The sequence below is a fragment of the Equus quagga genome, chromosome 1 (assembly GCF_021613505.1).
Source record: "Equus quagga isolate Etosha38 chromosome 1, UCLA_HA_Equagga_1.0, whole genome shotgun sequence".
In the NCBI taxonomy this organism is placed as follows: domain Eukaryota; kingdom Metazoa; phylum Chordata; class Mammalia; order Perissodactyla; family Equidae; genus Equus; species Equus quagga.
Window position 1 is genome coordinate 17,097,917 of NC_060267.1, and position 16,174 is coordinate 17,114,090.

General features: G+C 52.1%; 1 protein-coding gene across 4 annotated transcripts in view; it reads left to right on the top strand.

Annotated features, from left to right (window-relative positions):
• GALNT6 (polypeptide N-acetylgalactosaminyltransferase 6) overlaps nucleotides 1–15,955 on the top strand; it is a 34,484-nt gene extending 18,529 nt beyond the window's left edge. For 3 of the 4 annotated variants that reach the window (XM_046659020.1, XM_046659039.1, XM_046659028.1), the window contains exons 5-12: nucleotides 2,594–2,743; nucleotides 4,064–4,298; nucleotides 8,015–8,132; nucleotides 9,510–9,710; nucleotides 10,261–10,392; nucleotides 11,271–11,372; nucleotides 12,540–12,692; nucleotides 14,240–15,955. In XM_046659020.1, coding sequence (XP_046514976.1) covers nucleotides 2,594–2,743; nucleotides 4,064–4,298; nucleotides 8,015–8,132; nucleotides 9,510–9,710; nucleotides 10,261–10,392; nucleotides 11,271–11,372; nucleotides 12,540–12,692; nucleotides 14,240–14,353 — 1,205 coding nt within the window. In that variant the 3' untranslated portion in view covers nucleotides 14,354–15,955. Of the gene's footprint in view, nucleotides 1–2,593; nucleotides 2,744–4,063; nucleotides 4,299–7,346; nucleotides 7,385–8,014; nucleotides 8,133–9,509; nucleotides 9,711–10,260; nucleotides 10,393–11,270; nucleotides 11,373–12,539; nucleotides 12,693–14,239 lie in introns of all 4 variants that reach the window. The other variant, XM_046659050.1, reaches the window with a different exon arrangement.
• Nucleotides 15,956–16,174: the final 219 nt, after the last annotated feature.

Genomic DNA, 16,174 nt, shown 5'->3' on the forward strand with positions numbered 1-16,174 from the left:
CCCAGAAGTGGAATTGCTGGCTCATGTGGTAATTCTCTGTTTAATTTTGGGGGAACCACCATACTGTTTGGATTTGTTTTAAAGTGCAATTTTAAACCGCTGTTGTGACACGATCTGATTTATGGTTTTAAGAGCTAACTCTGCTGCTCACTGTGGCTGCTCTGTCAAGAATAGTTTGGGAAGAGTGGTGTAGAGTAGAGGCCAGGAGACCAGCTGAGGCATTGTTGCTGGGGTGACAATGGGGACGAGAGGGAACTGGCAGTACTTGCTGATGGACTGAGTGTGGAGGGTGAGGAAAGGGAGAACCCAGCGTGATACTGAGCTTAGAGCAGCGGGAAGGGTGCTGGTGCCGAGTACTGACATGGGGGAGCATGGGGGCAGGTTGGGGGGAAACCCAGAGTTCTGTTTCAGGCACGTTAGACATCTAGGGAAGATGGCAAGGCCAGGAAAAAGACCCCGGAGCCCTCTGCATATAGATGACATTGCAAACCACGGGACTGAGTAAGGTGTGTGTGTTGGAGGTCATAGGAGCCCCATAGATGCCAGTCATGAGGAATGAAGCTGGGTCAGCGTGGTGGGGTGTTGAACCTAAATTAGGAGACTACTGACCGGGGTATGTAAGAAAGTATGATTGGGCTCGGCTGTGTCTCCACACTTGGCCCTGCTGTACTCAGCTCTGGGGCATGTGTCCAGTGGGTCCAGGGGTGTGACAGGAGACTGTCAGGAGGGGCATAACTCACGGGAGTTGTCTCACTCCCCTCGAGGGGCCTGAGGCCCACGCTCAGAATCCCCAGGTCCAGCCTAGCCACCCTCGACTGGCAGGAAGGTATGGGAGAAGGGCTTTGTGGAGCTCAGGCCCCCCTGAGGCTCACGGCTCAGCGCTTCGCAGTCTCTTACCACAAAACCCACTTCCTGTGATGTTTGTCCCTGGGTTATCTCCGCCACCGTGAACTTCCTGTGAGGACGGCTAAGCGAGTTCTCGGGGGAAACATCAGCCACACCGAGGACGAGAGGCTCCTGGTTGGGCTTCCTCCCTCTGTCCTGTTACAGCCAGCACTTGGGGCTGCTGTTGGATCCGGAGTCAGGAGCTCCTTGGGGGCAGGACTCAGCCCAGGCCCCTCCCCACCCAGGGTCGTGTCTGGTCCCCAGGCAGTGTTAGCACGTGCTTGCTGAGCGAGTGCAGGGCTGCCAAATGAGGCTAATTTTGACTCAAACATTGGGGACAGTACTCCCTATTTCATAGTGTTTTAATCTTCACAGAGGAGATTAAATAAGAAGGTCAACATGAAAGTGCCTAGTTCAATGACTGGCACACAGTAGGTGCTCAGGTTTTGGGCATAGTGTGTGTGTGTGTGTGTGTGTGTGTGTGTGGGAGAGAAGGGTCAATCACACTCCCACAAAATTGACTTCAGGCCCCACAGTTTGTAGAACACTGCGCTTGAAACAAGGCCTGAGCGCCTGGCTCATCCTACAGCCCGAAAGAGAAAGGACACACCCATCTGTCACCCCTGCCCTCCACTTTCACTTCTGAAACTACGGGCAACTCCGTTCTGCCCAGTCGGGAACAGGACGGTGGCGCAGATAAACCACAAGAGCAGTTAATAAAACATAGGTAAGGTTGGGGGTATGTTTCAAGATGGATGGTTGCGGAATAGAGCCATTTTTAATGGTCTGAGGACTTAGCCTGAATAACGGGGTCGTGTGGTAAGCCCCAACTCAGCAGGAGCTGGAGGTCTCAGTAGAGACACCCCCTCCCTTCAAAGAGCACACCCCCCCCCCCAAATCGCCCCCCCCCGAAACTCCAGATAGTTGCCCCTCCTGCGGCTCCCGCAGCCCCCTACTACCTCTGTCAGGTCCCTGATCACCTGCCTGGCAACCGCCCACCCCCTGGGCGGCCGGATCACCACTGTGCCTGGCCCAGGGCAGGCTCTTGAGACATGTTTTTAAAATTTAATTAAAAAACTGCCCGGCATCTTTTCATCTTAAAGAATTCCGCATGCAGAGGAGGTAATGAAGAGGATTCGAGTCAGATTTCTTGCTGCTGATCCAGCAAGCTGGAAGTCAACATTTGTGTGTGCTCTGCCTATCAAACTTACTCTGAAGAGCCTGGAGACAGGGGGTCGGACACTGAGAAAGGACTGCCACAACCACGGGTGTGGAAAGGAGAGGAGAGGAGGCCGGAATCAGGGCTCTGAGAGATGGGGACTGGGAGGGTGCAGAGACCAAGAGAGGCATCTGAGAGCCTTTGTTGGAAGTTTATACTTGATTTGAGACCAAAGGAACACGACTCTGAGGTCCCGTGTCAGCCCTTAGAGAAGGTGCCTGAGTCAACAGGCGCAGAATGGGCGCCGCAGAGCCGGTGTCCTGGCAGGGTGGGCCTCGGGGGCAGGGCACGCTTGCCCACACACAGGGCTTCCTCCTTCCTCCCGCTTCCCCACCTCAGCTTCTCTGGAACTGGTTAGTGCAGTAGGCACACGGGGAGGGTTCAAATCCAGCCTGCTGGAGGCCGGAGAGCGGCTTGGCTTACTGCCCACAGGGGATTAGGTTTGCAACAAAGTCGCAGAGCTGGCAACAATGACACTGTCCCTTCCAGAATACTTAAAGGAGCAACTGGAACAGTACGTGAAGCAGCTGCAGGTGGTGAGGGTGGTGCGGCAGAAGGAGCGGACGGGGTTAATCACTGCCCGACTGCTGGGAGCCAGCGTGGCACAGGCAGAGGTGCTCACCTTCCTGGACGCCCACTGTGAGTACAGGAGTGCCGGCCTGGCACCAGGAGGCCTGCGTGGGGTCTAGTCCCCTGCTCTCTGGCAGAGTGGAGGGCTGGGATTGTGGTATCACTTCTTGCTCTTCTGTCCCAGGAGTGAAGGAGGCTTGGGACTCCTCCACCCTCTGACCCCTTTCTCACCCCAATCCCGAGGAAGTCTCATCAGGAGGCACAACAGCCCTAGCAGTTGGTGACCCGACTGACAGTTGCTGGGAGTGTGCTCTGGAGCCCCAGATGCTCCTCTGGGCCTCCCTCCCCAGATCTGGACCTCATTCTGAGCCCAGTGCCTCGAAGAGGCCTCCTGTCACCACTGGGAACTGGTTTGCGTAGAGCTTTCCTGTAGGGCCACATGGAGCCAGCAAGGCCTCCCACTTGCCCCAAACCAAAACACCTCCCCACTGGTGTCGGGAATAAAGACCATTCCCTAAAAGTGGTAATATCTGGGGCTGGCCCCGTGGCTGAGTGGTTAAGTTCGCGTGCTCCGCTGCAGGCGGCCCAGTGTTTCATTGGTTTGAATCCTGGGCGCGGACATGACACTGCTCATCAAACCACGCTGAGGCAGCATCCCACATGCCACAACTAGAAGCACCCACAACGAAGAATATACAACTATGTACCGGGGGGCTTTGGGGAGAAAAAATAAAATCTTTTAAAAAAAAAAAAAGTGGTAATATCTATTGGGGAAAGCTGTAGACTCAGAGTCAGAAGACCTGGTTTTTCGATCTGGCTCTGACACTAACTGAGCCTCAGTTTCCTCATTTGTAAAGAGAGAATAAGGATACCAACCTTACTCACCAACAGAAGTATTACTCAGAGTGCCAAATAAAGTAATGTATGCAGTTCATTGAACATCTCAAAGGGCAGGACAAATGAAAGGGACTATTAGCCTACAACTGGAGCTGAAGCTGGAGGTGCAGATACCCCTGGCGGAGGGTCACCCCCTTCAGAAATCTGCAATGGGGTGGGGAGGCCCGATCCAGAGAATGGGCGGGAGACACCCATCCAGGGCCTTCCCTGTGCTTTTGGATCATTTGAGTTGACCATGTTACTCCCCCGAGAGCTCCATTCTCCCCCTCCAAGGCTGCCGCCACCGTTTGGTGGTGCGGGTGGGGGAGGTAGGAGGGTCTCAGGAGATCTCTCTGTGCTCTCTGCAGCTAGGAGCTTGCCTGTGGTTCTCTGCCTGTAACTAGGGAGTGGCTGGAGGGTTCTCCTGTCCTCCTGGATCTCCCCGCTGGCATGGGGCCACGGGCTCAGCTGTGTGCTGGACCCTGACTGCTGTCTCCTGGCCCCGGCCTGCAGGTGAGTGCTTCCATGGCTGGTTGGAGCCCCTTCTGGCTCGCATCGCCGAGGACGAGACAGCGGTGGTGAGCCCAGACATCGTCACCATCGACCTTAACACTTTCGAGTTCTCCAAGCCGGTCCAAAGGGGCAGAGTCCACAGCCGTGGCAACTTTGACTGGAGCCTGAGCTTCGGCTGGGAGGCTCTGCCTCCACATGAGAAGCAGAGGCGCAAGGATGAGACCTACCCCATCAAGTAAGGAGCAGAGCCTGGTTAGCCCCTAACCTGGCCTCCGTGGCCCCAGGCCCACCCAGTTCCAGGGACCTGGCCCATCTCAGGTCAACATTTATTAGGTGCTCTATGAAACACTTGACAATTTATTTAATCCTCATCCCCCATGAGGTAGGTACTGCGATTAGCCTGTTTCACAGGTGAGGACACGGAGGCTCCTAGGGATGAAGAATTGGCCTTGGATTATGCAGCTAGCAAGTGGAACAAGGATGCCCATCCCAGCCAGTCAGACCCAAAGCCCGTGCTCCTAACCACGGCACTATACTGCCTCGCGCCGTAACAGCTTGCTCTCGTTCACCACTAACTGTGTGCTGGGCACCAGACTAAGGGCTTTCCATACTTTATCCCATTTATTCCTCCCTACACAGAGGAGGAGGGGACTGGCGCTTGCAGAGGCACTGAGAGATGGTGGGTAGAGGCCGTTGTTGAAAAGCCATTGTAATAAGAGGGGGTGGTCTGTGCTCCCAGGTCACTAGCTTCAAAAAGACTGAGAAAATATTAAAAGAAAATAGAGGGCCAGCCCCATGGCGTAGTGGTTAAGTTCAGTGTGCTCCACTTCAGCAGCCCAGGTTCACAGGTTCAGGTCTTGGGCACAGACCTACACCATTCGTTAGTCATGCTGTAGTGGCAACCCACATATTAAGTGGAGGAAGATTGGCACAGATGTTAGCTCAGGGCTAATCTTCCTCAGCAAAAAAAAAAAGAAAGAAAGAAAGAAAGAAAATAGATAAGAGTTCTTCAGTTTGCAGTTTGTTGCAGTTGCCCTGAACTTTTTTGGTAAAGGGCCAGATAGTAAATATTTTAGGTTTTGCCAGCTACATACAGTCTGTTGCATATTATTCCTTGTTTTGTTTTTTTAAAATGTAGAAACCACTCTTTGCTCAGAGCCTAATATGGCCAGGCCAGCTTTGGCCCACAGGTTGTAGTTGGCCAACCCCTGGGCTGTAGAGGGGCTACTTGAAAGCTTATCCATTGTTTAAAGCCAACGGGGTTTGGCTTCCCCTGATGCACCCACCCTGTCCTTCCCTCTCCAAGATTACCTGTTGGTGTTGTTAGAGACACAGGTTTGTTTTAACAGATGTCTCAGCCAAACTGAGTTGGAGAGTGACTTTTAGGGTATCCTGTGGTGCCACTGTTCTCCTATACTGGCCAGAAAACTTAAGGATCAACTGAGTCTGTATCAGGGATGGAGGGAAGCAGAGGTTGGGGATACAGTGAGCAGAGGCAAGAGGAAAGGCTTGAACGGAGGAGAGGGTTGGAGTTCCTCCCCTCCACAGGCCCAAATCCTAAGAAATGCTGCCCAGGGCCTCAGTCGGGAGGGCTCAGATGGGTGCCACAGGAAGGAATCCCAGGGATCCTGACGGCCAGCTGCTTTGCCTCTGTTAGGAGGAGGAGAATAGCAATAGAAGGGGAAAGAAGGGGAGAGAGAAGGCAGGAGAGAGAAAAGAAGTTGGAACTCCCTATTTAGTCTCTGATGTTTCATAGATGTCTTTTGTTTGGTGTGTACAGCAGCAAAGACCCCCTCCCCCAAGATGGGAGGCAGGCACACAGTGGCACAGTCAGGGGCAGGGCACCTGGCCCCCGCCCATCACTGACGTCCCCATCTCCGATGTCCAGAGACCAGACGACTGGAAGACAAAGCTCCAGTGTTTGAGGACTGAATTTGCTGCCTGGTCCCAGTGCCCTGGTGGCCTACATCCCCCCGGGGGGCCTGCGGGCAGCACCCTCCCATCCTCCACTCTCAAAGCTCGCAGGAGGCTCAGAGGCGAGGTACAAGTCTCCCGTGCTATCCAAAAGTTCGCTTCACGCCTCTTTGCTTTTATGAAAGACCTACATTCGACTTTTGAAAGAAATCAAAGAGGATTTTTGTTTTTACAAAAAAGAGCGAAAAGCGGGAATAGCGTTCAGCATTATAGACGCAGTGCGCACCCCAAGCAGCAAGGGTGGCGCCAGCAGGCTCCTTCCCCAGGAGCTACACCGCGTCTCAGCATCAACCTCCCGTAGTTCTGAACTGTGTCTGTGAGCATCTGTGCTTTATCTCGATTTTTTTCGCTAGGTTATTTTTTGGGTCTGGGAATGCTCAAAATTTTTTCCGATGCAAATTAACGGTAATTGCTTTTTCGCTTTCTGCCATTTTGGCTTACAAAAGTTTCGTAGGAACCCTCTATTTTAGATAGTGGAGGAAACCTGTAAAGGACCCAGGCGACCCTAGGAAGTAGGCCAGGAAAAACAGGTGTTGCCTGTTGGTTGTGGGTCTGCAGTGAAGTTCCCCATGTAGGGTTTATCCTCAGAAGTAGTTTGTCAGTGGCTTTTCGGTCGGAGAGACCGCAAAGCCAAGAGACAGCCGCAGTTCCAGGAGACCCTCAAGAAGAAGCCACTTAGCTCCAAAGTGCTCATCTGGAGTCCCAGGACTGTGAGCCTTTCCAAGCCTTACTCGGGCTGGCTTAGAACCCCTGCGAGAGGGGCCAGAACCAGTGACAGAAAGCCTGCCTGAGCATGAGGGTTTCCCAACTGAAATTCCTTCCAGAAAGCGGCTGCAGGAGCCACCACAGAGTCACGTCAGGGTCAGATCAGAGCCTCTGCTGTGTGTAAAGCACTTTGTTCCTTCTGGGCTTACAGAGGAAGTTTCAGTCTCTTTTTTTCTGCTTGGTTGTACCACATGGAGCCACCCACTGAGGGCAGCAAAGCCCCGTGCAAGCCAGGCTGGCCAGGCACAGCCGCCAACAGCTAATGATTATGTAGGTATTCCTGCCCACTTCGCCCCCGGCCCCACCCCGCCTTCCACCTTGCATATGCTTCCCCGGATCTATTTGAGTACCCTCACCCTTAGCCCAGCCCCTCTTATGAGCAACCTGGTATCTAAATTCTAGGAATGAGATGTTTTTGTCAATTTATCTTAACACAGGTCTGTGCCTCCCTGCATTTGAAAGCCAGAGTCTTGTTCTAACCTCCAAATGCTCCCTGCAGTCCAAGATGAGGTTGATTTCACCTCACTTTCTCCTCTATTTCCAGGAGCATCTCTTATCAGTGTCTTCTGTTCAAAGCAGCTGGTAACTTTCCCCCCAAGCTGGTTTCTCATGCAGTATTTAGCACCAGGGCTAGGCTCATACTAACACTGTGGCTTTGTAGTCCCTGAAGGGCCAGGGACCCTGAAACAGCATGGGGTCTATCGAGCTCATAATATTCATTCATTCTTGGTTGAATCCTATCTCCAAAAACAATTTGACACAGTTTCTGTTAACTGAGTATCTACTATGCTCCAGGAACTTTGCTGCCGAAAAGCAAACTGTGGTAGCTTTGCCCTCTGCTACTAAAGTGACTCTCAGAGAATGGGATCTGTCTTTCTTAGCTCTGCCTGCCTAACGTGTAGCTCAGGCCCTGGTGGCCTGTGTTTGATACACTCTCAGTTGAACGAATGAATGAGTGCCTTTTATAAGAGAGTAATGATGATTACAGCTCCCCTTGACCTGGTCCTAGAAGGTGAAGAGGACATCATAAAAGCTCAGTGAACATGTGCTAAATGGCTAAGTTATGGGATAGGGGCTGCACATCCCAGGAAAGAGGCGAGGAGGAGGGAGGGAGGTCAGGAGGCATCAGCAGTGAGTCCACAGCCCTCCCCGCCAGGCTCCTGCTCCTCTTCCCCCCAGAAGATGCACATGCTTCTCCGTCTGTCTCTCCAGATCCCCGACGTTTGCTGGTGGCCTCTTCTCCATCTCCAAGTCCTACTTTGAGCACATCGGTACCTATGATAATCAGATGGAGATCTGGGGAGGGGAGAACGTGGAAATGTCCTTCCGGGTGAGAGTGAGGAGGGCTTCGCGGGGGAACCACAGCGTCCCAGGGGACAGCCTGAGGTCCTGTCTCTGAGGCAGCGGCAGCCTCAGGGATAGCTCATCTGGAGCCAAACTTAAAAGGGTGGTTGTTTCCTGTCATGGCTCTGCCTTCACTCTGCTGCCCTCCCTGTCCATGGCGGTCCGGCTGTGGGAATCAGATTAGACAACTTGGAACAAATGACTGGACACAACTCCTCAGAGGGAAGGGACAATAAGGGTGCTAGGGACTGGACATGTGAGGATATCTTTCATGAAGTCTGTGGGAAAAGGGTTAGGGTGAAGGTGGAACAGGTCAGTAAGCCATCACTGTCCTTTTTCTGGAAAAATCAGGCTCCCTTTTCCGGGTCAGAGGACACACGCCCTGGTAGCCTTGGGAGTCGTCTTCCTCCGTGCTGAGCAGGCCCCTCATAACTGTGGGAGAAGACGGTGGCCCCCAGAACGCGGAGGGGTTCCAGAAATTAGGCAAATCAGGATTAGGTTAGGCAGAAGGGACTGCCTCTGCATGAAATCTATCCAAATCGCCATGCCAGTAGAGAAGTGACAGTAAGTCAATGAGCTCGTTCATGAAGTGAGCCACTCACCATGCCTGGCACATACTAAGCACATCACTGACACCTGCTGTTACTGTGACTATGAGTGTGTATTTCTGTGGCTGCCATACTAAAATCAATAACAGCATGCCTCCCAATCTAAAACCTAGAAAAGAGAAGACACAGGTGGGAGGGTTACCCTCACCCAGCCCACTGGCGTAGGCAAGGGTCACCACCTCAGTCACCCGAACCCCCAGGCTTCTGATTCTAGGCTCATCCGTGAGGCTCTGACTTCTGTTCAGTCCCTCTCCTGGAAGCTGTTGTGCTAAAGGCTCGGGTGACTGCCACAGGCCACCTGGCCGTTGACTATCCTTGCTATAATTAATGCACTGAGGCTCTGATCAGGTCACAAATCTATCTTGATTTGGGGGAGCTTGAATTTCCAGTAACACCTTCTGAGCTGATAAAATCACATTTCCAGGTCAAAAAGCCAAGTGACCAGAGCTCAGAATAGGTATACGGACACAAAATTAGCCACCCTCATTTCCCTAAAGCGGGCCTTAGCAACCCTCAGAACCCTGCAAATTTCCATTTGCTTTAATCAGAGAGAACCCAGATCAGAGAGCCAGGGATTGTGCAGTCATGGCCTAGCAAGAAGCCTGGTGGGTGTCCTTTTTTCCAGGGAGAGAGAGCAGCACTGCCCTGGGTCCTTGGACCTGGTGTCCGGTACACTGGGATTAGAACAGTGCTGCTTGAGGGGAGATTGTCCCACCCACCCCCTGAAGGCCACATCCTGTATCCTCTTATGGCAGGTGTGGCAGTGTGGAGGCCAGCTGGAGATCATCCCCTGCTCTGTGGTAGGCCACGTGTTCCGTACCAAGAGCCCCCACACCTTCCCCAAGGGCATCAGTGTCATTGCTCGCAACCAAGTGCGCCTGGCTGAGGTCTGGATGGATGGCTACAAGGAGATTTTCTACCGGAGAAATATGCAGGCAGCAAAGATGGCCCAAGAGGTGAGAGGAAGTGGTGCTCAGGGGAGGTTTGGGTGAAGAGACGTGCAGAAGCCCAGACCCTGGTCAGGGGCTTGATGGGAGAGGGTCCACCCATCTCTGCCATCTGGTGCCTCCCTTTACCCCTCAGAGCCTGTGAGTGAGAACCCAGGGAGGCGAGATTTTGAAGGCTAGGCAATGAGGAGGGGCCCCTTTGTTGTCCCTGCGTGGAGAGCCCCGGCATCTTTTAGGAGGGGAGGCAAAAGACATTTGGAGGATGAACCTCTTACAGGAGGTTCTTTGCTCTGTGAGGCTCAGAGTCGGGGACTGGGAGAAAACTGACTGGGAAGTCACAGGAAATGAGGGGTAAGGGGGCGGTGGGTGGGAGTCGCAAAGCAAAGGCAGGGGGTCTGGGATTGGAGTGAGGCTGAGCTGGTAGCCCCAACAGGTCCTGAGCGGGAATGAGCATGAGACCCAGCCTGGGAGAAGTGGCCCCAGGAACTCTGGGCTACTTCAACCTGGACAAGAAGGTCAGACTGGATGGAACTGACCTTAGGGGTGGCTTGGTTGACAGAAATCCTTTGGTGACATTTCGGAGCGACTGCAGCTGAGGGAACGACTACACTGTCACAACTTCTCCTGGTTCCTGCAAAACATCTACCCAGAGATGTTTGTCCCTGACCTGAAGCCCACCTTCTATGGAGCCGTGAGTCTTGAGTACCAGCGTGCCTACCTGTCATCACAGAACCCCCTGGAGAAATGCAGGACCACTTACCCCACAGATGGATGACACACAAGAATTGACCTTTACTCTTCATGCTCCTTTATTTAGAAGGAGGACCGAGAGGCCACTTTGGGGCTTCTAGAGATAGCAAAAAACCTTGTAAGAGAAAAACAACCCATAAGCAGTGGTTCTCAAACATTCGCCTGCATCAGAATCACTAGGAGGCGTGTTAAAAACAGACTGCGGGGGGCCCAGTGGCGCAGCTGTTAAGTGCACACATTCTGCTTTCAGCAGCCTGGGGTTCGCTGTTTCAGATCCCGGGTGTGGACATTGTGCTGCTTGGCAAGCCATGCTGTGGCAGGCGTCCCATGTATAAAGTAGAGGAAGATGGGCATGGATGTCAGCTCAGGGCCAGCCTTCCTCAGCAAAAAGAGGGGGATTGGCAGCGGATGTTAGCTCAGGGCTAATCTTCCTCAAAAAAACCCAAAAAACCCACTGACTGCTAATTCAGTAGGACTGCGTTGGGGCCTGAAAATCTGCATTTCTAGCAAGTCCCCTGGTGATGCTGATGCCTTTGAGAGCCATTGCTCATAAGGAAATTCTCTAGTGCTGAGAGCTTCTCCCAGGGACCTGGCCACCGGGGAGGGTGCCCATCTGCCCTTGCTCGGCCTCCAGGCTCTGAACCTCACTTTGCTGTTAACTCCAGGCATCAGGGTTGATGAGGAGAAAGGATGAGCAGAGGGGAGAAAATCACAGAGGGAAAGTCCAGCCATGCAAATTTATTCCAGTTGGGCCCCACACCACAAACCAAAAAACTGACTGTGCTATCCTGGTTCCCCTCTCTGCTCACCATTCTGCAGATCAAGAACCTTGGCATTGATCACTGCCTGGATGTGGGTGAGAACAACCATGGAGGGAAGCCCCTCATCATGTACACCTGCCACGGCCTTGGCGGCAACCAGGTATACAACCCCACTGTACCAGGTATACAGCCCCACTGTACCAGGACAGGCAAGAGAGAAGCCTGTCTCCAGGGCAGCTCCTCTCTTCACGGGCCCAAAATAGTCCTTTCCTGAGGACTAGAGTCGGGGAGATACCATCCCTGCCCTCAGAAAGTGCCCGGTGTGAGGGGAACTGCATGAAACAGACAAGGTCTGAAGTACGACTTAAGGACATCCAGAGAGCACTGGGCATCAGTGCTGGGGGCTTGAGGTAGGGTGCGAGGGGAAGACTGTTGATTGGAGAAGGCTTGCTGGAGGATGCCAGCCGCTGAGTGATGTTTTAGGGTGACTGCAGAGAATTGTTGAGCACTTTCCCTCAGCTGCGCTCAACTTCCATCTTCAATGCCTCCCGTGCCCAGAAGCTACCACTCTGATCCTATGACAGAATCATGACCCCAAAACGACCACCTACTGACTTCCCACAGTTACTCCAGGCCCTACAATGCCCCAGCTCAGCATGTGCAAATGAAGACAGAGTCATTCAAAAGCAATTTCCTGTACCATTGGCCTGCAAAATGATTGTAGGTGGTACATTGGTGAACATTTTTTATTTTAATACTAATTTATTATCAGACAAAGAACTGGCATATCAAACACTTGTTTTCACAGGTAATGCTTAAGATGAGGCTAAGTTACCTTTTTAATTAATTTAAAGAAAAAAATATCTGGGCCAGCCTGGTGGTGCAGTGGTCAAATGCGCACGTTCCACTTCGGTGGCCCAGGGTTCGCTGGTTCAGATCCCGGGTGTGGACATGGCACCGCTTGGGAAGCCATGCTGTGGTAGGTGTCCTACATATAAAGTAGAGGAAGATGGGCATGGATGTTAGCTCAGGGCCAGTCTTCCTCAGCAAAAAGAGGAGGATTGGCAGCAGATGTTAGCTCAGGGCTAGTCTTCCTCAAAAAAAAAAGAAAGATAAAAGTAAAGAAAAAATATTGAGTATTTTTCCAGTAGAGCCCAGATCTAGTAAAAATCTGAAGGTAGCACATGAATTGCTAAAGTCTTGGCACTCGCTTGCTTTCCTCCCTACGAGGCCATCTCTGTTTGGCATCTTTGGGCAGTTGGCTTTGGAAGGTGGTGGGCAAACTCTCTGCCTGCCCTTCAGGACTTCTTCTTGTCTTAACTTCTAGTACTTTGAGTACACAACCCAGAGGGACCTTCGCCACAACATCGCAAAGCAGCTGTGTCTACATGCCAGTGCTGGCACTCTGGGCCTTAGGAGCTGTCACTTCACTGGCAAAAATAGCCAAGTCCCCAAGGACGAGGAATGGGAATTGACTCAGGTGAGCCTGCTGCCCAGAAAGCTCAGAATCAAGAACCTGAGGATACAACTGCCCCCTCCTTATTTTCTGCATCTTCTGCCTGAGATACCATGGGGCAGGTCAGGAGGATGTAGAAAGTATGGAGAGTGTGGGCTTGGCACAAGCAGGGTTCTTGGGATTTAAATAATATTTGGTGATGGCTGGTTCTGGCTAATATAAAGATGGGGTCGGGGGCTGGCCAGGTGGCGCAGTGGTTAAGTGCACATGTTCCTCTTCGACAGCCTGGGGTTCGCCGGTTCAGATCCCGGGTACGGACATAGCACTGCTTGGTACACCATGCTGTGGTAGGCATCCTACATATAAAGTAGAGGAAGATGGGCACAGATGTTAGCTCAGGGCCAGTCTTCCTCAGAAAAAAGAGGAGGATTGGCAGCAGTTAGCTCGGGGCTAATCTTCCTCAAAAAAAAAAAAAGATGGGGTCAGGGGTTATGGTTCACGGCCAGCTCTGTCATGGCTCAAGTATTTTTAGGTTGAACCCAAGTAGATGAAGGTAAAGAGTCACTCATGGTTCCTGCCTGCCCTCTGTGTGCCAGTGCAAAGCTATGCACTCACGTACATTGGTTTGTTAATCTTTGAGAGGCTTTTCCCAAGTAGGTGGTGTCCCCATTTCTATAGATGAGCCAGCTGAAGCTCAGCAAGTTTGTGACTGGCCTAAGACCCATCACTAGTAAATGGCAGGCCTGGGAGTCAGACCTAGTTAAGTCTAACTTGAAAGCACAGGTTCTTTCCATTACACCACACTGCCTCAGGATATATAATGTAACTTCTACAGTGCTGAGCCCAACCTAGCACCCCCAATGAGCCACCACACCCCACTCTACCCCAATCCCAAGTCCCTAGCTTAGGAAGAGAGGAGCCTAATCTTGGGGCTACAGGAAAGGGGGAGTCTAAATATGATCAAAGGCAGAAAGTGAGGGGGCCAGCCCTGTGGCTGAGTGGTTAAGTTCGCACACTCCAGTTTGGCTGCCCAGGGTTTCACAGGTTCGGATCCTGGGGGCGGACATGGCACTGTTCATCAGGCCATGCTGAGGCGGTGTCCCACATGGTACAGCCAGAAGGACCTACAACTAGAATATACAATTATGTACTGGGGAGCTTTGGGGAGAAGAAGAAGAAGAAAAAAAACCAGATTGGCAATGATGTTAGCTCAGGTGCCAATCTTTAAAAAAAGAAAGTGGGGTGGGTAGCAGTGGCCCTGGTCTTTGAGACTGGTTATCTGGAGGAGGGTGGCCCTGAAAGCATTTTTCAATTATCCTATGGTCCTGCCTTCCTCTATTCCAGCCACTCAGGCTAAAGCTGAGGTGAGCAAATGGCGCCAGACACAGGTGGAAACTCAGGAAACATCCCACCAGAGTATCTGGCCTCCAAGGAGAGGCATTTGGAAATGTCCTCTCTGTGCCTTGTTGGGCTCCCTTGTCCTTTTATGTGTTGCCCCCATCTTATTGCCCCCTAGTAGCAGTGTTAGAGGTCTGAGGCCCACAGTGACCCTTTGCTGTGTCATCTTTTAGGACCAGCTCATCAGGAACTCAGGATCTGGTACCTGCCTGACGTCTGAGGACAAAAAGCCAGCCATGGCCTCCTGCAATCCCAGTGACCCCCACCAGCACTGGCTCTTCATCTAGGCCCTGGCTCACGCCCCGTGGGAGTTCCCACAAGCTACTCAGGAAACAGGATTTTTGGGAATCTGATCATGAGCTTCTCTGTAGGCCTTAAAGATGGATTTCTAAACCCAGTGGATGTCAAGGCAGGACCTTCCTACTCCTTGCAACAACACTGGACCGATTTTTTTCCTCCATATTGATGGAAGGGACCATTAGAATACATTATACTTGGCCTAGAGCTTTCCTTCTCTCCTAGAAACAGAGACTTCCAAAGCCAAGAAGGCAGCTGGGATAGGGCCCAGGGCAGCAATGCTGAATTCAAGAAAAGCACCTCTGTAGCCACGTCCTGGGTCCCTGGTCATCTAGAGCACCCGCAGAATCTGGTGAAATAGTCTATTCTAGCAGACGGACTAGAGGTCTAAGAGAGGCTTGCTACTATTCCTGGAAGTTCATAGAGCCAGTTATAGTCTACAGAAAGCACGCTGACAGGAATCCTTTACCTCACTTCGTCTGCACAATAATCCTGTGAGAATGCCAGGAAGCACCATGCCCGTGTTACAGATACGAAAGCTGAGGCAGAGAGAGGCAAAGGAGCTTGTCTGTAGTCCCGCAGCTGGTGCATGGCTGGAGCAAAGATTGAGCCTCAGGCTTGAATGCTGAATCAGGGCTCCTTCCACCACACCACAAGAACACTAGACAACTAGCTATCAGCCTTGCCGTTCCCTCTTCCCCCTATTCTGATCATTTCTGTCTGGCTGGTCTCCATAAAGCCTAAACAATGGGGCCAGATAGCCATGAGGGAGACCACATTTGGGAATCCTAGGATGTTAGTGTTGAAAGAAAGCTCACGGATCCAGTGATTCTCAGGTTTAAGCCCCGAAACTGTTTTTCTCAATGCCCCAAATGTAATGTAATTAAAAGGCAAAGTAGCTATGGGTGAAATTGAGGGTGGGGGAGGGCAATGCCTACCAACCACTGAACGTCTAAGGTCTATAAGCTCAATTTGAAAACCGTGTTTTAGTCCAACCCTATCATTTTTATATTATGAAACTGAGGTCAGATAAGTGAAGTAATTTGGGCAAGGTATTGGCAGCCTTGAGGCTGAGACCCGGGTAAGGCTAATAAGAGTCCTGGGAAGTCTGAGGAGGCAGGGGCGAGCGTGTGGAGTCGAGCATGACTGGCCTTGTCTGCTGTGCTCTCGTGATGTCCCCACGTGGAACAGACCTGACACGCATGTCAGCTCTTCAAGCAAGTCAGACCCCAGCGCACAGGACTGCTTTGCCTGACACAGACACTAGCTGCCTAGAGGAGGGCTCACATTCCTTCCAGGCGGGCTTCCAACTTTCAGTAGCAGGCTGTCATCTTGGGCATCACCACATGAGGGTGCCGTGGGATCACAGCTGCCTGTCCTGGCACAACTCAACACTATAGGAGGTCTCCTGGGCCCCTGAGGGCCTTCAGGACCCCAGAGAGGAAAGATTCTGGGGGAGCCCTGCCAGAGGGGGAGGAGAGAGCAGCCAGGATGTGACCTGGAGTGCGGAAAGGGAAAAGTTCCCTCCTGGAAAGAGAAGAAAATTGGACATGAGATCCCAGGGGAAATAAAGGTTGTATGGCATTGGTAAAGGAAGTTTGCGTTGGGTTCCTCCTCCCCTGCATTGTCCCTTAGCTGATCCATTTGGAGAATCAGTTGATTCAGGCTGTGAAGAACCACACCCATCTGAAAAGTTCTGTCACAGCCACTGTCTTGTCCCCAAACATCCTCTGGCCCCCAATCTAGCCTACATACTGTGGGTCAAGCACATGTAGACACGAGGAGATCTAAGGGGAGGCTCTTCCTCCATG